Source organism: Coenobita brevimanus, chromosome 26 (genome assembly GCF_032717465.1).
Source record: "Coenobita brevimanus isolate Jiangsu-jjx chromosome 26, ASM3271746v2, whole genome shotgun sequence".
NCBI classification, from domain to species: Eukaryota; Metazoa; Arthropoda; class Malacostraca; order Decapoda; family Coenobitidae; genus Coenobita; species Coenobita brevimanus.
The window spans coordinates 2,992,501-3,016,523 of NC_136979.1; the positions used below are offsets into that span (position 1 = coordinate 2,992,501).

The following is a 24,023-nucleotide window of genomic DNA, read 5'->3' on the forward strand; positions in this document are numbered from 1 at the left end:
AAAGGTGGTGGAGGGAGGGAAATGAAGGGAAATAGAGGGAGGGAGGGAGGGAGATGGAAGGACGGAGATAATGAAGGGAGATGAAGGGAGGGAAATGAAGGGAGATGGAAGGACGGAGATAATGAAGGGAGGGAAATGAGGGGAGATGTAAGGACGGAGATAATGAAGAGAGATGAAGGGAGATGGAAGGACGGAGATAATGAAGGGAGATGTAAGGACGGAGATAATAAAGGGAGGGAAATGAATGGATAGATGGAAGGACGGAGATAATGAAGAGAGGGAAATGAAGGGAGATGGAAGGACGGAGATAATGAAGAGAGATGAAGGGAGATGGAAGGACGGAGATAAAGAATGGAGATGAAGGGAGGGAGGGAGGGAAATGAAAGGAGATTAAGGAAGGGAGAAAAATGAAGAGAGATGGAGAGCGGGAGAGAAATGAAAGGAGATGAAGGGAGGGAGGGAAGTGAAGAAAGAAGGGAGAGAATGGAAGAGAGATAGAGGGAGGGTGGAAGGAAAATGAAAGAGAAAGTCAGGGAGAGAAACAGAAGGGAGATGAAGAAGTGGAGAGAAATGGAAAGAGGGAGGGAAATGAGGAGATATGGAGGAAGGAGGGGTGGAGGAAAACTAAAGGAAGGAGAGATGAGGAAGAGATTTAGATGAGAGAGAAAGGGGCAACGAAAAGATATAATAATAATAATAATAATAATAATAATAACAATAATAATAATAATAATAATAATAATAATAATAATAATAATAATCAGGACGAAGAAGAACTAAAAGAATGTTTGCGTTAAAGAGAAAGAATACAAACTCACATAAATTTGAAAGAGAAAGGTGACAAAATATTATGCATATGTTAGTGTGAGGGATAAAGGTAGTTGAAGATTGTATATTATCATCAAAACATAATTATAATCGCTTGAAACTCATGTAGAAGAATAAAAAAAATAATGCTGATAATGAAAATGATAATAATAATAAAAATAATCGTAGTAGTAGTAGTAGTAGTAAAAATAATAATAATAAAAATAATAATAATAATAATAATAATAATAATAATAATGGTCAAAAGAGAAAAATCGGGATGAGAATATTTTTGAGGTAGGACTTAAAAAAAGCAAAAATTCTGAGTTCAAAAGAAGGGATATGCTTGTAAATGGAGAAAGAGCTGGGATTTGCAGGGGGGGGGGGCTGGGAATAAAAATACTCTCCTGGGAACTGTGTGTGTGTGTGTGTGTGTGTGTGTGCGTGTGTGTGTGTGTGTGTGTGTGTGTGTGTGTTGTGCTGGGGAACTATGAGAGAGAGAGAGAGAGAGAGAGAGAGGGAGGGAGGGAGGGAGAGAGAGGGAGAGAGAGCAGGAGGGGACGAGGCTGGAGATTTGGGTAAAAGATGTGAGGAAATATCTGTGTCGGGGAGAGAGAGAGAGAGAGAGAGAGAGAGAAGGAAGGAAACAGAAAATCCACCTGTTAAATTAGGTTCATAAAATAAATCATCTCAGAACGTCATTATAAGTGTTCTTCATGACCCAATATACGTTCTTGTGTTCTCCTCTGACGGTCATGCACTCCTGGCCATCATGCAGCCAGCCTCGAGAAGACAGGCCATTTGTTCTTCGTGGAGTTCATCATATTGTTCATTGTTCTCTGTTCGGTTGAGGTGTGGGAGGGGATTTGCGTGCGTGGGTTCTATGTGATGGTGAATGTGTGTGTGTGTGTGTGTGTGTGTGTGTGTGTGTGTGTGTGTGTGTGTGTGTGTGTGTGTGTGTGTGTGATGTGTCTGGAATATGTATGTTTGTATGTATGTATGTATGTTTATGTTTGCACGTCAGTTTACATATGCAGGCGTCAAACATGCTGGTGTCTAAGAATCACCTCAAATTTTCTTAAGAGTTAAAAAAATACTATAAAAATTCAAATCGTATATACTTACCCCGCTGTCATACTCAGAGAATTAATATTAAAATTCTTTGAATCAGTGGACGTCATATATATTTTTTGATCCTGCCTCCAAACGATTTTATTCAGCATTATGGGCGTTCAGGATGGGTTGGGTTAAGTGAAGGTTATATTTAGTACCGCCTGAGCTGAAGAAAATCGTCTGGCAGCAGCAAAAAATATTTTAAGTCCCACGAGATGAGGAAAATCTATAAATGCCACTTTCTCTGCAGTCAGCTCTAGTGAAAAGGAAGATACTGGGTTTGTTAAAAATACAGCAGCGGCAAAAAGTACTAATCAGAGGCCTTCCGACTGAGCCAGAACAGTGCAGGGCAGGAGGAGCAGACGCCGAGGGGGTGGGGGGCGAGGACTGCTGAGTTGAGTGGGGATGAGTTTGTTCAGTGGGGGTAGCCGAGCAGCAGTTTGTGGGTGGGGGGTGCAGGAGGGGACAAGGGATGTGCAGGGGCGAAGGAGGTGCGAGAGGGAGGAAGGTAAGTGCAGGGGAAGGAGGTGCGAGAGGGAGGGGGAAGTGCAGGGGGAGGAGGTGCGTGGTGGAGAGGGGACAGAGGGGTAGTGCAAAAGGGAAGAGGGGAGTGTGAGGGAGGGGTGCAAGGAACGAGGCTCAAGGGCAGTGCCTGGTGCAGTTGAAAAATGAAAGGTGCCGGAGAGATGAGCGAGGAGCGGCGAAGAAGATCAACACGTCTTGTACTTCTTCTTAGCTTCTCCCAGACAACCATATTCCACTTAGGAGAGAATTATTGATCTGGAGTTTGATTTAGCTTTCCTGAACCCCGTCACATCTTGGGGGACTCCTCCTCCTAAGCTGAGTAAGATCGTTGGGCAGTAGCAAGAGTAAAGTGTAATAGCCGTCATCGTAAAGAAGGGATCAAATAATGCATGACTTTAGAAGGAGTTAAGGTGAGAAGTAAGTGGTGTGTAGGCGTGGAAATAAGATCAGCGTTACGGTGCTGTAGAAATCATTTCACCAAATTACAGGATGCAAAACCAACCCATTGAATGCACTGACAGGCACCAGCTTTTTTTTTTATTTAGAGGAAAAGTCATGGCACTCAAAAAAATTAAAGATGCAATAGAGTTTAGGATAGGGATGAAATTGAAGTGAAAGCATATGCAAATAGAGAGATGCGGAGAGGTGCAAGACAGAGAGGTTGAAGGTGAGAGGGAAGATGCAGAAGAATGTGGAAGATTTTGTGAGCGGTGCAATAAAGCGAGGTCGTTGGTGGGATAGAAGGATGTAGAAAACAAAGAATACAATAAAGCAATGAAGGCTTGTGCAAATAAAGGGGCCCCGAATGAGCAGTGAAAGGATCTGAGACGTGCAGTGAAAGTTAGGTTAGAGGTAAGGGAATTGCTCTAAGATAGAGCGGTGAAAATGTGTGTGACTAGAAAAGGTGCAAGTGAAATGGGATGTATTTGAGAGTTAACCCATTTACTACAATGCTGTATGTTTCATTTTTACTCAAGGAACCACCAGACGAATTTATTCAAGTTAGGAAGGAAGTCTAGTAGTGAAGGGACTATTGAAAGCTTTATCTAACCCCTTCTAGTTTTAAAAATCCCCCCTAAGTCGAATAAAATCGTCTGGACACATCAGTATAATGAAAACATGTAATCACAGTGAAGAAATTAAGAGGTGCAGGACAGAGCCATGAATTTTTTTTACGAGAGGTGCAACAGCCGAAGCAAAAGGTACGAAGGAGGTGATAGAGAGTTGGAGACTTGGGTAGAGAGAGAAGGTGCAAGAGAGCTACATGAGAGGTGAGCGAGGTGATGCAAGACGGAGCAGTGAGAAAGTGTACAAATAGAGTTGTGCACGGCAGGGCAGTGTGAAAGTGTGCAAGCAGTGAAAATTTGTGCAAGATACAGTAGCTAGATAATGTGCAGGTAGAGAGACGATGTAGACGAGGAGACGATGGTAACTTACAACACAGAGGAAGACATGGGAGGGGCACTGCAAGAGGGGGGTGGGGGTCCAGATCACACACACCTTGCCGGGCAGTGAAAATTGGGGTGGAGGGGGGGGGAGGGATGGGCGATGAGAGGAGTGAACAAGGGGGTGCGAGATTGAGTACAGAGGAAATGTGCAGTGGAAGAAGGTGCAAAATGGTGATGTGAGCAAGGAAGTGGCAATGGATATCGAGACTGGTGCAAGATAGCGAAGTCAGAGGTGAGCTAGGTGAAAGATAAGAGCGGTGAGAAATAGTGCAGAGACAGGCGATGAGAACTGCAAGATAGACAAGGCGAAAGTGGAGTAATGATGCAAATAGAGAGAGGTGAGGAGTGATATAAGATAGAGCAATGAAGAAGATGTGTAAAAACAGAGATGTGAGGAGTGATGCAAGTGAGAGAATGTGCAAAAGAGAGAGAGGTGAAGACGGGTGCAAGATAGAACAGTGAGAAAAAAATGTGCAAAAATAAAGAGAGGCGAAGAGAGGTGTAAGGGTGTGCAAAAAAAAAAGAGAGAGAAAAGTTAAAAGAGAGGTGCGAGGATGTGCAAAAAGAGAGAGAAAAAAATAAAGAGAGGTGCGAGGATGTGAGGAAGAGTGTGCCAACTTACAACACGTAGGGGAGGACGGGACGGTGGGGGGACTTCGAGGGGGGTCCAGCTCAATCTCGGGGGGTGGGCCAGTGGACGACCGGGTGGGGAGGGGGGGGAGGGTGTGTGTTTGCTGCCGAAGGGGGAAGGGGGGGAGAAGAAGGGAGGGAAGGTGACAGGGAGGGAGAGAGAAGAGGAAAGGTGGGCAGAAGGAGGAAATGTCTATCTGTCTCAAGGTATTCATTTCTCCTTGCGATTTCTGGCTTATATGTGGCAAAGTCGCATTGCTAGAATTGTGCCTGAATCAATACACACCTGGCGAGCGTGTATTCATTCATAGATTTTCTTTAACATTGCGGCTTTTATTACCTGTGTACCAGAGTCGTCACGTGAAGAATGGAATATCTTTGAGGGAACTATGTTTGGAAGAGAAAAGAATAGGAGGGGGTATGGCGGATGAGTAAGATGGGTTGAGAGGACAGGAAGGGGATTGGAAAGGGAAATGGAGAGAGAAGAGGGAAGGAGAGGTGTGGGAAGAGATAGGAGAATTCAGAGAGAAGGGAAAGACAGGGGAAAAGAAAGGCAGAGGGGAAAGGGGAGAAGAGAAAAGGACGTGGAAGCCAGGATATTAGAAATAGAAATAGAGAAGAGAAAGACGAAGAAAGTGAGGGAAAAAGAAAAAGAAAGGGAGGAGAGAGGGAGAGGGGAGTTGGGAGAGAAGGGTGAGAGAAGTAGAGGATGTGGGAGAGAAGAAGAAAGCAAAGGAAGATAATAGGATGGGGAGGGAAGTTAACAAGAGAAGAGGAAAAGGAGGGAGAGAGAAGTAAAGGGGAGAAGAAAGAAAAGGAAGGGGAGGGGAGTGAGAGGGAGAAAGGATGGTGGAGAGAAGGAGAAAGTTGAAGGGAGAAGAGGTGATGACAGAGACGAGAGAGATGGACTGGGAAGAGAGAAGCAGGAAAAGAAAGCAGGGAAGAGACAGAGAGGGTGAAGAGGGAAGCAGTGAAAACAAAAATAGAGGAAGGAATTGAGAGGGAGAGAAGGCTATGAATAACTATGGGATTATTTGAAAAAGTGTATGAAAAGTGGTGAGTGGAAGGGGATGAAAGGCAAATATAGGAATAGGCGCGGAAAATAAAGTAAAAAATAGAAAAAAGACGAAGAGTGACCAGGAATGAGGTTAGCATCATATAAAAAGGGAGGTCGAAAATGATGAGAGAGAGAGAGAGAGAGAGAGAGAGAGAGAGAGAGAGAGAGAGAGAAGGCTTGAAATAGCTTAGCGCCATATGAGAAAGGATATTAATAGTAGTGAACGAGAGGGGAATAGAGAAGTGAAAATTCAAAAGACAGTGGAAAAGAAGAGGAAGAAAAAGATATGGGGAGAAGGCCAGGAATAACAGCGTCAATTAAAGATAGGGAGTCTAAAAAGGGTAAAAAAAAAAAAAAAAGGGAAAACGGAGGTGATGAAAAGAGGAAAGGAAGGTATTGTCTATAAAAGGTGTGACGGAAAAAAGATGGTGAGGAATGGGTTGGCAGTGAAAAGAGTTAAGGAAGGAGGGAAGGAAAAGGTTGACTTTGAAGGAGGTGAAGGGAGGACGAAAGAAAAGAAGGAAGGCATGGATTAACTGTGAAAGGAAGGAAGGAAGGAGAGGGGTGGCTATGAAATGGTTGAAGGAAGGGAAATAGGAAGGGTTTGGCTATAAAAGGGTCGAAGGAGGGGAGGAAGGGACTGGCTGATAACATGTTGGTAATGAAAGGGTCCGATGGGCGGCGTAACCTGGGAGAGGGAGAGAGGTGGTAGGTAGCTCATCTGTCCCGGGGTCGTATTTATAGCAAGAACTTTAACCAATCTGCAGGAAAAGAAAAAGTTTTCCCTAGCAATTTATACTTATCAGAAATTCTTATATATATATATATATATATATATATATATATATATATATTTCCTGCACCGACAGGGGCGGCCAGATATAGTCCTTGCCTCTAACTGCGTCACTCCCTCCCTCACTCTCATGCACTCACTGAGTTACTACACTTTTTTTTAAGAATATGGTCCAGATGTGATGGGAGGAGTGTTAGGAAAACGAGATTTTGCACAGTGGCATACCTTCCCCCTTGCCAGGTTTCATGCAGGATGGAACCCACGAGGGCCGTCCCTCACGGAGGCGATGGCTTCCGGGTGTCCCAACCAAAACTGTTAGTCAGTTTTTCATCCGTGAACTCGAATTTTTGTGCAGTGGCAGAGCTTCAGTCGTGCCAGGCCATAATCATGGTGGAACCCTCGAGAGCTGCCCAGCCAAAGTTTTGGCCGAAGAACATTAAATTTTGCATACTGATGGATGTTCACCCCGGCCACATTTTGGGATGTGTGGAACCATTGAGGGTCGCCCCTTACGGGGGAGTGGCCACCGAGGGTCCCGGCAAAGCCATAATGTGTGGCCATAATTTCTAACCTTGAAATGCCAAATTTTTCGTATTGGTAGGTGTTTACCTCGGCCACGTTGTTAGGCAGGATGAAATCCCTGATGGCTATCCCCCACGGGTGAGGTGGGCGGAACCCAGGGGGGTCAGTGCAATAGTTTTATTTATTTTTTTTAAATTAAGAATATGAAGTTTTGCACAATGGTAGATCTTTACTGAGCCACGTTTTAGTTAGGATGAGATCCCCAAAGGCCATACCCCGCCGGGGGAGGGGGGGCGGCCCCCAGGGGTCCTAGCCAAAGCCTTTATGTTTGGTCATGGATTTTAACAGCGAAATTTTGCATACTGGCAGAATTTCACCACGACCACTTTTTAGGCAGGGTGGGACCCCTGATGGCCACCCTACACGGGAGGGGACTGCCACCTGAGGGTACAATATCATAGTTTTTACGTAGACTCGCGAAATTTCGTGCAATAGTAGACCTTCACCCTGAACAGAGTTTGTAGAGGGTGGAACCCCCGAGTTTCACCCCTCCGCCTCCTCCGTAAGTAATTATTTCTTTCCTCTTAATCTATTGTAGGGGTGGGTGCGGCTGTCGGTGGTGTCTTGTGTCTTGTTTAAATGTACACTCTAGTATGGTTCAGAAATGTTCGGCAGCTGTCTGAGTGAAGGTAAAAGAATAAGGATCTTGTTTGCATGATTAGCAAGTTGCACAGGGAGTTTAATGTTGGCAGAGTTAGTTTTATTTTTCGTGAAGTAGCTAAATGAGGGAAGCTGAATAAATACATAACCACGCTTATACACAACTGGCTCATGTATTCTTGTATCTTCCCTGCCCATCACAACATTGCAACAAAATAAGGAAGCAATTGTGTTGGTAAGAGACGGCTCTTGCATAGTCAGTCGTGGCATAGTTTTCACATTGATATTTTACATTACCTCGCGACAGCTGAATCCTTCAAGTTTATTCTGATATCAACATGGTGTTAATTATGTACATTTAAATTTAGTTTGGTCATAACATAACTAATGGTAACTGTTCATAGAAGTAAACTCACATTTTGAATGTAAATTACCTCTTATCTTATGTGTGCTTGTTGAAGAAGTATTGTGTGCATCAGGAGTGTGACACCAAACATGCAGGCGTGATGGGGGTGGATGGAGGCGGAGTTTGGGAAGAGGGGAGAGGAATAGAGGGAGAGGGAGGTGGGACTGGGAGGGCGATGAGGAGGAGGGATAAGGTGAAGGTGAAGGGAGCGCGGAGGCTGGTGTGTTTTTGAATGGGTGTGCATAGAGGACGTTTTTCTTGTACTTTTTTCGTACTACCTCCAGACGATTTTATTCATATATCGAAAGGTTTCTGGTACTAAAGAGATTAACGAAGGCTACATCTAACGTCTCCAGTTCGAGTAGTCCCTCCCCAGCTGAATAAAATCGTTTGGAAGTAGGAAATACAAACAAAATAAAAAATAAAAGTACGTCACAGCATTGAACACCTCTTAAATCCGCATCACGTCCATTCTAGTTTATCCTGGCTGCAACTGGACGATTTTATCCAGCTTGGGAAAAGGCCTAGCGATTTTTTTCAAGCAGGTAATTAAAGGTGTGTCATAGTCTATCCAAAGCTGAAGAAAATAGTCAGGAGGTAGCGAGAATAAATTGATGTAGACCTTCCCGGGTTTAAAGGGGTCGGGGGGAGGGGTTGAAGGAATGGGGGAGAGGGGAGGGGGTTACTTGAGAGGCTTGAGGAGTATGGGTGAGGAGATGGTTGGAAGGAGAGGGGAGGAGGAGACGAGGTGGGGAGAGGTTACAAGGAAAGTTTGAGGGGTATGGGGGAGGGGATGGTGGTTACTGTGGAGGGGGATTGAAGGATATCCAGGGGAGGGGGGGGAGCTGGAGGGGTTACAGAAAGGGAGGGGTGATTGCGAATAGGAGAGGTTGTGGTAGACTAGGGGGGGATATCAAGGGGGATTGAGGGGTATGGGGGAGGCGGTGGTGGGGGACTTGAATAGGCAGGCAAGGGTCATGAATAATCCATGACCCGACGTGACCTGATTTCTGAACAATTAGGCATTCAGGCTTCGAGACATGGGTGCCACCGCGTCTAAGTGTGTGTACCAGAACAACAATAGTATATAAAATGGTACAATACACTTCAATGCAAGAATGTATGAATAAAAAAGAACAGGTTTTTCAAGACAGTAATTAATGTATGCCCTACCAAGCAAAAATTATGTGTAAAATGGAAGAGTTGTTTCGAAGCAAAAATAAATATGCAGAATGGATCACATGGCATTGCTGGGAGGATGGTTTTGGCGTCTGGTGGTTCAGCGCCTGTCTTTTTTTTTTTTTTTTTTTTTTTTGTGAAATTGCCTAAAAATCCTTACTTGAAAATTTGAGGAAGACGTCTCGAAATATCAGGTCCGCGTCCATGCATAGTAATTTTCAGGTAACTCGCCCCCCCCAAAAAAAAAAAAAGTAAATAATAGCAAATAAATAAAGGACGAGGCGCCGTGGAAAAAAAAATCAGTAGCCAAAAAATAAAAGTGAATTACGAGTCAGAATATTGATAAGGAAATAAAGAGAAGATTCAATTTTATTCATTCTAAACTGTCAATCTGGTAAATTAATGTAGAATAGAAGCCAGAATATTAACAAGGCAGTAAAGAGTGGATTCCTATAGCCGACTTCCTTTATTATTATTATTTTTTTAATCGGCCGAATATTTATGAAAAGCTTCCGAAAAAAAAATAGGCAAAACTAGTGGTCAGAAAATATGTTGATTCGGGATTTATTTATTTCGGTATTTTTAGGCTCCTTTTTTGCAGGCCCCTTTTTCGAGAACTTCTTTTTTTCTTTCTTTCTTCTTTTTCTTTCTTCTTTTTCTGTCTTTTTTCCCCAGTGGCGGGCTGTTTTCTTTAGCGTGCGTGTGTGTGTGTGTGTGTGTGTGTGTGTGTGTGTGTGTGTGTGTGTGTGTGTTTGAAGTCGCCAATATCTTTGATACAGGTGTGTGTGTGTGTGTGTGTGTGTGTGTGTGTGTGTGTGTGTGTGTGTGTGTGTGAGAGAGAGAGAGAGAGAGATGCAGAAAAGGTTCTCTCCGGGTCCAAGGATTATGTCGAAGAGAGTTAATCAGGAAGTGCGAGGGAGGGGAAGGAGGAGGAAGTAGAAGAAGGGAAAGAAGGAAGAGGAAGAGGAGGAGGAGGAGGGGACTTGAGTGGAAGAGGAAGAGAAAGACGAGGGGACGAAGCCGAGGAGAAGCTGACTAAAGAGGAGAAGGAAATGGATATTAGTAAACGAAAGACAAGAAGGAGGAAAAGAACAGACGAAAGAGGAGGAGGTTCTGTGTGTGTGTGTGTGTGTGTGTGTGTGTGTGTGTGTGTGTGTGTGTGTACTTTCGACTGTCTTGGGTCATACTGAAGAGGTTGGTAGAGACAGTTTTTACCTCCCAGCTACAATTATTATTTTTTTCCGTAATTTTATTTTCCTTCCTCTGTCCATCTGTTAAAAAAAATCGTGCTTATATAACCAGTGTAGGAAACTTACAAACACCTCTTCTTCACCGATTTATTTCCGACTCTGCTCCATTACAGTATTGTGCGACATTCGTGCAATTTGTGTCGATATTCGAAAGACATAAGAAGCAAACAGGGGATATTAATGAGTAGTTTGGAAAATAAATCGCTAAGGAAGAGGTGTTACGGAGCTTACATACCCGACGAGAATACGATCCTCATAATAACGTTTTCATTAAGTCTCTCATGATGGCGTAAACTCAAGTATTTTCATTTAGCTGACATTGGGTAGTTTTTATGCAGTTGGAAATAAACCACCAGAGCATGAGAGTTTCAACTGTTTAAAAATTTCCCTGTAAAATTATATGCTTGACCTTTTAGTAAATTGGGAGTCCTAAGTCATCGTTTTCATTTATCAGGTCGTCATTTTTATCTGTTCCTTAATTTCCCTGCAAAATATCCCTGTATATTTCCCAGTAATTATTCCTGTAAATTTCCCTGTAAAGTTTCCCAGTAAATTTCTCTGCAAAATTTCCCTGTAAAAATTTCCTGTAATTTTCCCTGTAAAATTTCCCTGTAAAAATTCCCTGTAAAATGTCCCTGTAAAACTGCCCTGTAAATTTCCCTGTAAAACTTCCCTGTAAAATTTCCCTGTAAATTTCCCTGTAAAATTTTATGCTTGACTTCTTAGCTAATTGAGTTCGAGGTCATTATTTTTATTTATCAGGTCGTCATTTTTATTCATTCCTTGAGTCTGTATTTTTTTATATTTATTTTTTTAGAAGCCCCTTCTAGTAAAGATGTTTTTTAAGGCTAAATTTAACCCCTCCAGTTCGAAAAATCTCTCTCAAACTGAACAAAATCGTCTGGAGATTGCAAGAATAAAAAAGGCGATATGTTGGTGAAAACGAAAGGCTGCGATTATTATTATTATTATTATTATTATTATTATTATTATTATTGTTGTTGTTGTTGTTGTTGTTGTCGTCGTCCTTCTTACTGTTATTATTATTATTTTTATTATTTTTTATTATTATTATTTTTATTATTAATTATTATTATTATTATTATTACTACCACCACCACCACCACCACTACGACTACTGCTACTACTACTACTACTACTACTACTACTACTATCATTATTATTACTATATACAAGCCGTTAAGGGTAGTCACCAAACGGACAACCAAACAGGAAAATGAGAAAGAATATCAGAAATAAATCAGTGTCGAAAATGTACGTAAAAAGAAAACGGACTGGAGAAACTTGGGACGGTAACTAAAATATACTTGACGGACGATGTGAAAAGTTAGCGGGGGAAGACTCGTTTCCTAAGTTTCTTAACACCGGAACTCACAAGGAAAGAGGATTCAGGTGCCCGCCCAGTGTCGTTTGAAAGTATGGATGTGTGTGTGTGTGTGTGTGTGTGTGTGTGTGTGTGTGTGTGTGTGTGTGTGTGTGCTGGAAAAAATGGTCATGTTAATTTTGCTACGTTTCCTCATTATATATTAAAAATGCTTAAGGTGATTGAGGCAGGGTAAGTCCGTAGAGTCTTCTCATATTTATTACTGGCGTTTCAGCTTTTAGTGTACGCCTTTTTCAGATTCTTTTTTCAGATTAATTCAGTTTTTCGTATATCCTATTAACTGTGGATTCAAATTCTTAAAAATTAATGTGATGCATTTTTTACATCACTTAATTCTTAATTTAAAAAAAAAATAATATATAAATAAGGAAATCAATGTTAATGAATGTATACACCAATCATATAATTTTTATTTACGATCTTTTTCTGTGAGGACTTAGCCAATTACCTTTCTGAAACCCTTACGAATACAACATATATTCCACAGGTGACCAGATGCTCCTGAAAGAGACGTATTAAACATGTGCAGTATATATACATTAAACAGCACTGCTCCTGCCTATACAGCGGCACTACACAGCTGCGTCTAGGACAACACTTACAGAAAAAAGCCAATTAAAAAAAAAACAATAGAAGCCAATCCAAGCAGACAATACTTAGTTTACAATATATGTTTGCCCATCCCACACCCAGCCCTGTTGTGGATGTTTGGTTTACCAGACTTTTAAAAAGACACATGTAGGGTGATGTATCCACAGCTGGCGCCAGGATTGTATTTTTTAGTTACAACGAGGCGAGTTACACCTACTGGAGTTGCACAGGGGTTAATGTTGTGGTGGAGTTAGATATCAGAACTGCCTGTGTGCTTAATGTTTATTTGTGGCAAGCAGAGTTAGTCCATGTTGTTAGTTGCAGTGTAAGCTTTGGGGTTATAGCAGGCACAGTTACAGGGTTTAGAGTTACCGCAGGGTGTAATAACACAAGAATATTCGTTGACCATAGTTAGAGTGAGAATTATATATATATATATATATATATATATATATATATATATATATATATATATATATCAGAAAGCAGGTAGACAGTAACGGTAAGCAAACACAGAGCTTAAAGAGAGGCAGACTTTGTGTTTGTTACGTCAAGCAGATAGAAAGTCGCGTGAAGCAGAGACGAAAGTGCAGCAAATACATTGTTCTGTGTTCAGTATTCTTACGAGAAGCTGGTAAAGAGTTAAAGGAGGCAGAGTCCAGATAGGGAGATGCAGGGTTGATTATTGTTTCACCAAACAGATGGTTACAATAAGCAAATACGAGTGGAGTTCAGTGGAGTTATAAGCAGATAAAGTGATGCACTCTGCAGAATCCAAAGAGAGGCGTAGTATCTTTGTTAGTACAGCAAGCTAGGACGAAAGCTACAGTGACCAGACACAGTGTTTTAATATTTCTTTGGCAATTACAGCAAGCGAGTAAGAGCTACAGAAATTTAAGCCACAGACGGATCCTGACGTAGGCCTGAGCGACACAGCGAGAGGGGAGAAGGGGGAGGGGAGGGAGGATGGAGAGAGGATGGGAGAGATGAAGCAACGAGTGTGCCAAAGAAAATGGGGTAAAGGTGCAAGTGGGTATACAGGTCCAGATGGGTTTACAGGTGCGAGTGGATATACAGGTGCAAGTAGCTATACAGTTACAAGTAGGTATACAGGTGCACGTGGATATACAGGTGTTGGGCTTACAGGTGCAGTGGGTATATAGGTACACGTGGATATACAGATGTTGGGTTTACAGGTACGCGTGGATATACAAGTGCAAGTGAGCATACAGGGACAGTGGATATACAGGTGCGAGTGGGTATACAGAGGCAAGTGGGTATACAGGTGCAAATTAGTTTACAAGTGTAGATGGGAATACAGGTGCAAGTTAGTTTACAGACGCAATTGGGTATACAGTTGGGTATACAGGTGCAAATGGGTATAGAGATGGGTAACTGGTGCGTGGGTATACATGTGCAGGTGGGTATGTAGGTGTTGGGTATACGAGTTTAGGTTGGAACATACTGTACAATATTTATCGGGTACATAGTCCCAATACAGGTGGGTTTACAGTTGGCTGGAAGTATAACAGTGCAGAATGAGAAGAGTGGGTGGACAAGGAGAAAGAGTATACTGTTCAGGTGATAAAGAGGCAAGAGTATACAGTGCAAGTGATATGGAGAGACAAAAGTATTCAATACAGGTGATATGGAGAGACAGTGAGTATACAGTGCAAGTGATATGGAGAGAGAAAGAGGGTATACAGATGCAGAGACTGGTGTATACTTGAAATACAGAGGTGCAAGGTGAGTTAACAGGTAAATATTTAGGTGCAAAGGGGTAAGGGGGTGGCCAAGTGGTAAGGGAATTGTTCTAGTATCCAAACAGACGTGCGTTCGATTCCAGACTTAGGAAATGAGTTTAGCTTAGCAGACTTTGGCCGGTATTCTCGTCTGGTAAGGAGGCTCCCTAACACCTCCTTCATAGCGATTTATTTTCGGATATGGCTGGTTCCATTTGTACGTTATTTATGCAGAGTTTGGAGTTACTGTCAGGATTTATATTAGAGAGAATAGGACAGCAGAATGTAATAAGTAAAATAAATCGCCTAGGAAAAGGTGTTAGGGGTAATACCGGCATTTATTTATCTGCCACCAGACCCGTTATAAAAGCACCCCCGCTAATACCAGTCCTGGTCGGTAAGTATTAGTGCCCAGGTGGTGGCATGTGAGGTTGTGTGCCACGTAATACTGTTGGACTTCGGACACACACAAAAAAATAAGTGCAATGGGTATACAGATAGATATAGAGGTGCAAGTGGGTATACTGATAGATACAGAGGTGCAAGTGGGTATACTGATAGATATAGAGGTGCAAGTGGGTATACTGATAGATATAGAGGTGTGAATGAGTATACAGATAGATATAGAGGTGGAAGTGAGTATACAAGTAAATACACATGTGGAAGTGAAGATACAGAGAGATATAGAAGTGCATGTGCGTATACAGGTAGATATAGAGGTGCAAGTGAGTATACAGGTAGATACACAAGTGCGAGTGAGTATACAGATGCCAGTAAATACAGAACCACACATAGTTTCTAGAGGGACGAGTGAGTATACATGAGTCTACAGGTGCAGTTGGGTTCCAGTGCAATTAGGTATACAGTTGATTAGAGGTGTAGGCGGTGGATATACAGGTGCTATCAGACGTACACAACTGGTGATAGGTATACATGGACTGGTAGACGTACACAGTGGCTGGGTCTACATGTAAGCGCAGGTATCCATATTTCTACAGTCATGGGCAAAAGTAACCCGATTTTTCTCAGCACTTCTGACTGGAAGATTTTATGCTTCTTCTAATGGTGTGCTGAGCGAAGGTTTATAAGAGTTCTGACCACGACTGTAATCCCAGAGGTTCAGGGGGAGGGAGGGGGAAGGGAGGAGGGGAAGGCAATATCTACGGGGTGGAGGGAAAGAGAGAGGGAGTGGGGAGAGGAAGGGAGAGAGTAACCATAAGATAACGTGTTCGTTTTCGCCTAACGAAAGTGGACCACAGAACATTATAGGATTAATTTTGAGAAACTAAAGGCGCAGAGGACCATGATAATTATTTTTTATATTTTTCACTCTCAGTGTCAATAGTTCCTATGCCCCTTTTTTTTTTTTCTTCCGATGATGATGCTAGGATGACACTGACTTAAGAGCAATAAAACATATCTATATTTTCAGATAATTTTGCTTGGCCCGAGCAAGATTTGATCGCAAAACATTTACGAATCTGTTTTGTAAAATTCTGATATATGCTAAGCTAATAGAATATATTACTGTATTTAAATAATGCTTTTTAGGATGATTTTCAGAAATATTCATAGTTTCTTAAAATATAACATTATTAAAGATGTAAACAGCTAGATCATTCACCGTATAAATCTATCATCTAAGCACTATATTTGAAAAAAAAAAAAAAAAAGATCATTGGTATTTGAGATCATAGTCATTATATAACAATTGTGTAAATTCATTTCAAGCGTTAGGCATAATGTAGAAAATTTTGGAATAATTTGGCTGAAATTTGTTTCCTGAGCTCAACATTTATTGAAAAAAAAAATGATTGCAAATTTCGCTCAGATCCGTCGACGAAAAAAAAAATAAAAAAAACATTGATTTTCCCATAAAGTAGTGAGCTTCAAGGAGGCGGGGCATCTTCACCAGAAAACTTTTAACGGGCTATAGAGCAATTGTGGAAGGAGAGAGAAAGGGAAAAACTTGGCAGGCGAAATAGCGAGGGTGCGATAACTACACATTTAGAGTTCATAAAAGGGGAGGGGAGGCTGGGGTTGGCGGATGTTGGACTGGAACCAGAGGGAGGGGGAAGGGGAGGGAAAGAGTCGTGGAGGAAAGTGGAAGGGAGGGAAGGAGGGACATGGGACGAGGTTAACAGTGACCTTGTGGTAGGAAATTGTTGTGCAGTTGTGGGGAAGGATATTTCTCCACTTTTTAATCGAGGAATTATGAAACAGTTACATAATATTTTGAAAAGTTTGCCGGACTCCGAAGATCGCATCATTAGGTTTCACAAATCGGTGTTCATTCTCTCTTTATCGTAATGAAATGGGTCGATATTTATGTTCACAACTGTACCTCTTATTCAGTGTAAATATTGTTCATAATTAACTTGAAAGTCAGAGAGTATTTTCTCAGTTCCTTTTGTTAGTGCAAGTTTGTTATTTTTGTTTTCCAGGATTGTCGCTGTTTAATGATTTTATGTATAAGGTGAATTAGAGGGACAGCTCACAAAGTCAGGGCTGATGGGAGGGAAACAGTGGCATTTTAACCCCTTGAATCCAGTGACCTCTTTTTTAATCTTGCTCTTTTCAGGTACTTTCATCCAGCCTGGGGAATGGTCTCTTATACTGAAGGTGTTAATGAAGGCTGTACCTAACCTCACCAGTGTCTATCATAAAACTGAATAACAGTGGCGGGAAGTTAACGAAAATGTAAACTAAGAAAGAATGTCATTTTACTGAAGGGCACAACCACGTCACTAGGATGGCGTATTTTTTCATGTTCTTCTTGCGCTCGGATGATCTTATGAGCAATTTTTCGAACTGGAGGGATTAGACACAGCCTTCAGTAATACAGTGAGTACAATAAATCTTTCCTGAGTAATTAAAGTCCCCTGGTAGTAGCAAGAATAAAAGAAGATTGACGTTCTTGGGTTGGTGGGATTAACAAAGCTATCAGGATCCACTGAACTCAACTTTCACGCCAGGGTATCGAAGCCAGGGAAAGGGGAGTAGACGCTGGGAGGAGGGGGGAGCCTACGTGAGAGGGAGAGACGTGGGAAGGAGAGGGGAGTCTACGAGAGACGGAGGGAAGTGAGTTGGGATTACTTTTGAAAGGGAGCCTACGTGAGGGGGAGGGACATGGGTTAGCATTACATTGGAAGTTGAGCTAAAGAAACTACAGCAGCACGTTTGTTCTAATCTGACGAAGATCCCCAACCCCTTTCAGGTCATGTGTGATTAGAGTGAAGGGCTGATATCGTTAGTAACCAGAAAATTAATTTCTACCTTCTAACTTAGGCTCATCAAATTTCATGCAATCACGACTTAATGTTCGAATTGTGGGCGTGACCTTGTTACTTCAGATAAAAGAATAATAGTAACCAAGGAGACTCATTACTGCCTCATAACTATGGCTCGTCAGATTTAATGCAACCACGAATTAGCACACAAGTTGCGGGAGTGGCCCAGTTCCGTCAGGTGAAAACAAACTGGCTGTAGGTTGAAGTGGGGAGGAAAAGAAGGAGGGACAGTGGGTGAGGGTGACACACTAGCGGAGGAACATTCTACTTACTTCCTCTGGGATCGTCACACTGGCAGTCCTTTTCTTCACACTTTGTCTTTTCTATTGAAGGGGGAGAGAAGGGAGAGAGTCGAGAAAATTGCGAGGTTATGAAGGCAAGTAATCAGTAGTAGACGTGATGGAGGTGGGGCTGACTACTGCACCTGTTGGATAGTCTGATAGTTGAGTGGTACATGAGAGGAGTGGGGGAAAGAGTAACTACCACAGTCATTACGGGGCCTCACACGGATAGAAAATGCACAAAAATGAATTCTTGGGGTCTATAATTTCGCTGCTGAAGACGCATCTGTGTAGTTAATTCAGGCTGCATCAAGGCAGTCTTTATTTATCTGAGGAAATTTCTTACACAAAAATTAGTTCTTGGATTTCGCATGTGATTTCGCCGCCGAAGACGCACCTGTGTGTTTCATTCAGGCTTTTTCCAGACCATTTTATTCAGCTGAGGGAATTTTGAACAGTCTTTAGGGTAAGTGAGATAGTTTTCAACCCCTTTACTACCAGAACTCCCCACCTGAACGTACTTCTGGTAGCCGGAGAACATTTTGAAGGTGCGTCCATCGAAGACGAATGGGCTAGTCCACCAGTTTCTAACGTGAACGATATTTTTGAGTTTTTTGAAAGTCAGTTGCTTATAATTTATGTAATGTGACTTGTAAAGATGTCCATGACCCACACTGATTATGTGGAGGAATAATCTCATCTGTGTATTTTTAATCCGTGTGTCAGTGGGTACATTTCGAAAGATGGGGAAGAGGGCCCTTGACTAACTACACATCAGAAAACACACACACACACACACACACACACACACACACACACACACACACACACACACACACACACACACACACACACACACACACACACACACACACACATGAGCTTTCACAAGTTCCATGAAATCCAAATGTGGCTTAGTTTTGTTCGTGTTTAATCCGTGGTCTGGTCTTACATGGTCTTCGTCCACAGTTGTCCAGAATTTTATGTTATTTGTCCGGAGCCTCGTCATGTCTCTCGCCCTCTTTCATCTAAATCGGTGTCTGTTTTTTGTGTGCTTTTCATATGCCCTAGATCACAACTTCAGGTATTATTTATGTATTTATTTATTTATTTATTTATTTATTTTATGTAAGTTACTGTACGAGTATGTTAGCTCTTTCGATCTTTGACTGTTTTGTATAGAGCTTGCGATTTGTGTACAGTCTGCGACATTTATTTTCTTACGATATCACTAAGTCGACATCACACTTGGGTCATGTCAGTCAATTACCCCTCTGAGGCATAATATTAGAGAGAGACATCACTGAGCAAAGAAACAGCAGTCCTTTGTCAGATTGGGAGTGTTAATGACTAGGGACAGTGTAGAAGCAGAAGTGGTAGAATATTAGGTGAACTTCTGTACCTTTCTGTAAGTTCGTCTGTATCCTCCTCTACTGGATTCCTCTACTCTTTGCATTGATTAAGTCCTGGTCTGTTTGAGTCTGATGTTTTGCCCACTTATTAATTTGCATTGTCTGTCATCTTTGCCTGTGTTTGCCCCTCGTCTTTCTCAACCTTTGACTGTATCTTCATGTACATTTGAGCTCAATATTCCTAGTACAGAGGCTTGAACTATCAGCCATTGTAAGAACGAAGGGAATGCATAAGTAAAATCATAATCTGACCTGTGTGAAGAAGTTAGTATGGAGAGTTTTTTTCTTTTTTAGCCCATTCAGGTAGATACACAGTGACTCACAGAGACTTATAATTGTTGTCTTATCGTGCAAAGTGTGCAACCCTCTGTACCACGGACTTCTGACTTCAGCTGTACCTCAGTCGAACTCTTCATCTACACTTGTTCACATCCTCACATACCTCTGTCCAAACCTTCAAGGAATGTTGTCCAAATCTTCGTCTACACATATTCACATCTTCTGTTTCTGTCCACATATTGAGTTTTGTCCACATCTGTATCTATTTTTGTCCATACCTTCATCCATACTTGCCCAGACCATAATCTACCATTGTTGGCATCTTCATCTACCATTGTTGTCACCTTCATCTACCATTGTTGTCACATTCATCTACTATTGTTGGCACCTTCATCTACCATTGCTGGCACCTTCATCTACCATTGTTGGCACCTTCATCTACTATTGTTGTCACTTTCACCTACATCTGTCCACACATTCATATAATTCTGTGTCTCATCTTCTTTTGTCCAAACTTTAATCATCATTTCTCCAGCCAATTCTCCGTCTACTGGGTACCCATACTTTTGTCAACTACTTTATATATATATATATATATATATATATATATATATATTTCTTCGTGTATATGTATTTTTATTCAGGTTGCAAAGGGCTCTGAGAGGGAGGCCAAGGACTCTAGAAGATGGAAATATTATGTAAAAGACGCACATTATCTGGCACTCAACCTTTTTGGGGTGAAGCTTAGGAGGCTGAGAGAGGGTGGAAGGAAGGAGGGAGGACGAAGAGGCTGGGTGACGGGCGAAGGACGGAGGGAGCGAAGTGGAAGAGGTTGGGTGAAAGGTGACGGAAGGAGGAACGAAGGAGGGGGTGAAGGAAGAGAAGGCGAAGGAAGGAGGAACGAAGGAGGGGGTGAAGGAAGAGGTGGCGAAGGAAGGAGGGGGTGAAGGAAGGTTTGGGGCATGATTGAAGGTAGGGATGGGAGAGAAAAGGAAAGACGAAGCATTAAGGAAGATAGGCGAAGAGAAGAAGGGGAGGTCTGTAGGGGATGAGGGGGAAGGAAGGAAAGAAGGACGGAAGGAAGGAAGGTAGGTAGTCCTGTATGGTGCCTTGGAGGGAGTGGACATGGGAGAGGGAGGGAGGTGAGAAAAGGAAGTGAAGGAAGAAGGAAGAACAGGCAGAGGCAGTAAAATGGAAGAGGAGTGGGAAGACAGGAGGGGAAATATAGGCGGAAGGAAGAAATGTTGAGAGACGAAGGGAACAGGAGAGAGAGAGAGAGAGAGAGAGAGAGAGAGAGACAGACAGACAGACAGACAGACAGACAGACAGAGACAGAGAGAGTCAGGTAGAAGAGGCGAGGAAAGGCAGGAGAAAAGAAGGGAGAGGGTAAGAGAGAAGGAGGAAAGGTGGAGGAAAAGAACATAAAGATGGGAGAGAGGAAAGATGGAGGGGAAAATATGAACATGGGTGAAGGAAAACTGCAAAAAACATAGAGGGAAACATATATGGCCAAAAAAGTTAAATGAGAGAAGGATTAAATAAAAAAATGTTGAGAAATGAACGAAGGGGAGTAGAAAATATGAGAGCACGAGAGGGATGGGAAAAAATAAAAAGAAAAAGAAGAAATGAAGAGGTGAGGGGAAGAAGGGGACGGGGACACACGCCAGAAGAGAGAGAGAGAGAGAGAGAGAGAGAGAGAGAGAGGATGAAGGAAACGGAAATAGATCACACAGGAAATGAAGGGAAAGGAGGCAGACCTGAGCAGTAAAAATAATTTGGTAAAAAAAAAAAAAGGTCATATAATAAGGGACATTATTTCGTAACACCTCTTTCTTTGCGATTTATTCTGCACATTACACTCAGCATCGTCCCTTAGGTTACTGGTAAAAGAAAAATAAGTCGGTACTAAAACCATATAAACTGCATACAAGAGAATGTTAGAATGTAATAGTAAAAATAAATCGCATAGGGAAAGGTGCTAGCCTCCTGTGTCACCTTTAATTACAGGACGAGGAGAGAAAGTGTGCCAAGCTGTACAGGAAACACGTACGAAGCTAAAATTACTGATAACCTTATGGGGAACTTATGAGAGAGATCATTAAACTCCCATAAGGTCTTAAGTAATTCTCGATCTGTAACGTTGGCTAATTTGATCCACGTTAATATAGTTTTTATTACTCTATATTAGCTCAAAAACCTCCTTAATACTGATATACTTTTCCTGAGACACCCTGTATAATAAGTCTAAGGTAAACTGGGAGAAAATTGCGATATATATGTGTGTGGTGATTTGGTATACCTCAAAATATACCCCCATAAAAAAGATATATTTTCCAAGGGCATCCTCTGTACGAACTGGGAGAACTGAACTGGTGAAATATGTGTGTGTTTTGGAGGGATGCTTAGGCGAGATTAGGATCACTGCAGAGAGAGAGAGAGAGAGAGGGAGAGCAGAAGTCACAGGTCCATAAAAGTCTAGAGTGATCGAAAGCAGAAAACAGAGGGACACAAATATCAAGAACGTGAGTGAAATGGAAAGGCGTATATTCCCACATTTTAATATATGGTTCTCGGCTGAAATGTGATAAGAGACCTGAAATGCGGAGCTGAAAGAATTGAGAGATAAGGGTGGACTGGCCCTGAAATTAATGATAAATGAGATATGATACGCTGATAGAGAGCAAAATTTATGTTCGAACAAAAACACAGACATATGCGTGTATATGGTGCATGTGTATGTGTGTGTCTGTGTATGGTGTGTGTGTGTATAGTGTGGGTTATAGTATGTTTGTAGCTTTCCCTAACTATCTGTCTATATATCTGTGTGTGTGTGTGTGTGTGTGTGTGTGTGTGTGTGATTTGTGGGTTTATGTGGTGTGGGTAATGGACTGTTTATAGCTGTCTGTGTCTATCTGTCTGCCTATCTACCTACCTGTCTGTCTATCTATGTATCTATCTGTGTGTGTGTGTGTGTGTGTGTGTATTGAGAAAGGGAGGTGTAGACGGACTATCCAACACAGTGAAGGCTGCCTGATTGCACTACGTACCTCAATTTTACCTGCCCTATCAAATCTAATTCTCCCTCCCTGCCTCACACTGCCTTCCCTCCCTGCCTCACACTATCTGCCTTCCCTCCCTACCTCACACTGCCTTCCGTGCCTCACACTGCCTTCTCTGCCTCACACTGCCTCTCTCCCTGCTCGCCTCATACCTCTCTCTCTCTCTCTCTCTCTCCTTTCTACTAGATTCGACTCCTCAGTTCGATTTTATATTTAATTGTTACCACTGGACGATTTTATTCAACCTGAGAGAGAGAGAGAGAGAGAGAGAGAGAGAGAGAGAGAGAGAGAGAGAGAGAGAGAGAGACAGAATAAAATGAGAAAAAGTTAAGAGGAAAGGAAAAGTATAAGAAAAAATGTGAAAGAATCGGGAGGAATGAAGAGAAGAGAGGGAAAAGAGACAGTAAAGAGAAGAGAAAAGATGGAGGGAAGAAAGAGAGAAAAAAAGAGATGGAGGGAAGAAAGAGAGAAGAAAAGAGATGGAGGGAAGAAAGAGAGAAGAAAAGAGATGGAGGGAAGAAAGAGAAATGAGAAGAGAGGAACAGAAAGTAATAAATAAGAGGGAAAAAGAGGAGGGAAGGAAGAGAGAAGAGAGGCAAAAGAGACAGGCAGAGAAAGACTACAGAGAAGGAAGGAAGAGAGAATAGGAAGAATGAAGAGTAAGAAAAAGAGCGGAAAAGAGTAGGGAAGAGTAGGAGGTGGAGGAGCTTAGAGAAGGAAGAGAGGAGATGAAGAGGAAGGAGTAGGAGGAGGAGGAAAGCAGAGAAGAAAGAGAGGAGAGGAAGAGGAAGGAGTAGGAGGAGGAGGAAAGCAGAGAAGGAAGAGAGGAGAGGAAGAGGAAGGAATAGGAGGAGTAAGACTGTAGAATAGGAAGAAAGAAGAAGGAGGAGGAAGAGTGTGAAGGAGAAAAAGGGGAGAAGAAAAAGGAAGGCGTAACAGAAGGAAGACCGTAGAGAAAGAAGGAGAAGAAAATGAAAGAAGAGGAGGAAAAGTGTAGGGAAGGAAGAGAGATAAGGAAAAAAGAAAGAGTGGGAGGAGTAAAATTGTGGAGATGGAAGAGAGGAAAGGAGGAGGAGGAGGAAGGAGAGTGTAGAGAAGGCAGAAGAAAGAATTAAGAAGGAGGAAAGGAAGGAGTAAGAGAGGAACAGCACATAGAGAGGAGAGGAGTGGAAGAGGGAACAGTAGGAGGAGGAAGAGATGAGAGGAGAAAGGAAGGAGTTGGAGGAGGAAGGGAAAGAGAAAGGAGTGTGGAGAGTGAGGGTAGTGGTTGCAAAAGTGGTTCCCTCTCTTGGCCGTTTGTGGTAAGGCCGGGTTATTACCTGTTTTATTGTGTACTGGGGAGGGGAGGGAGGGAGGGGAGGGGAGAAGAGAGAGGGAGGAAGGGGAGGGGAGAAGGGAGGGAAGGAGAGAAAGAGAGAGAACGCAAAAAAAGGGAGGGGAGAGGGAAGAAGGGAGAGAAAGAGAGAGAACGAAGAAAGGAGTGGAAGGGAGAGGAAGGGAGGGAAAGAGAGAGATCGAAAAAAGAGGGAAAGGGAAATTGTCGGAGGGAGAGAGAGAACAAAAAGAGAGGGAGG

The 24,023-nt window shown here is 42.3% G+C and overlaps 1 protein-coding gene across 1 annotated transcript in view; it reads right to left on the minus strand.

The window, feature by feature from the left end:
- Nucleotides 1-24,023, minus strand: part of LOC145394047 (sodium-dependent neutral amino acid transporter B(0)AT3-like) — a 124,956-nt gene that overhangs the window by 87,790 nt on the left and 13,143 nt on the right. Inside the window, exon 2 of the mRNA XM_080268016.1 lies at nt 17,691-17,741. Within this exon, the coding sequence (XP_080124142.1) occupies nt 17,691-17,741 (51 nt within the window). The remainder of the gene's footprint in view (nt 1-17,690; nt 17,742-24,023) is intronic.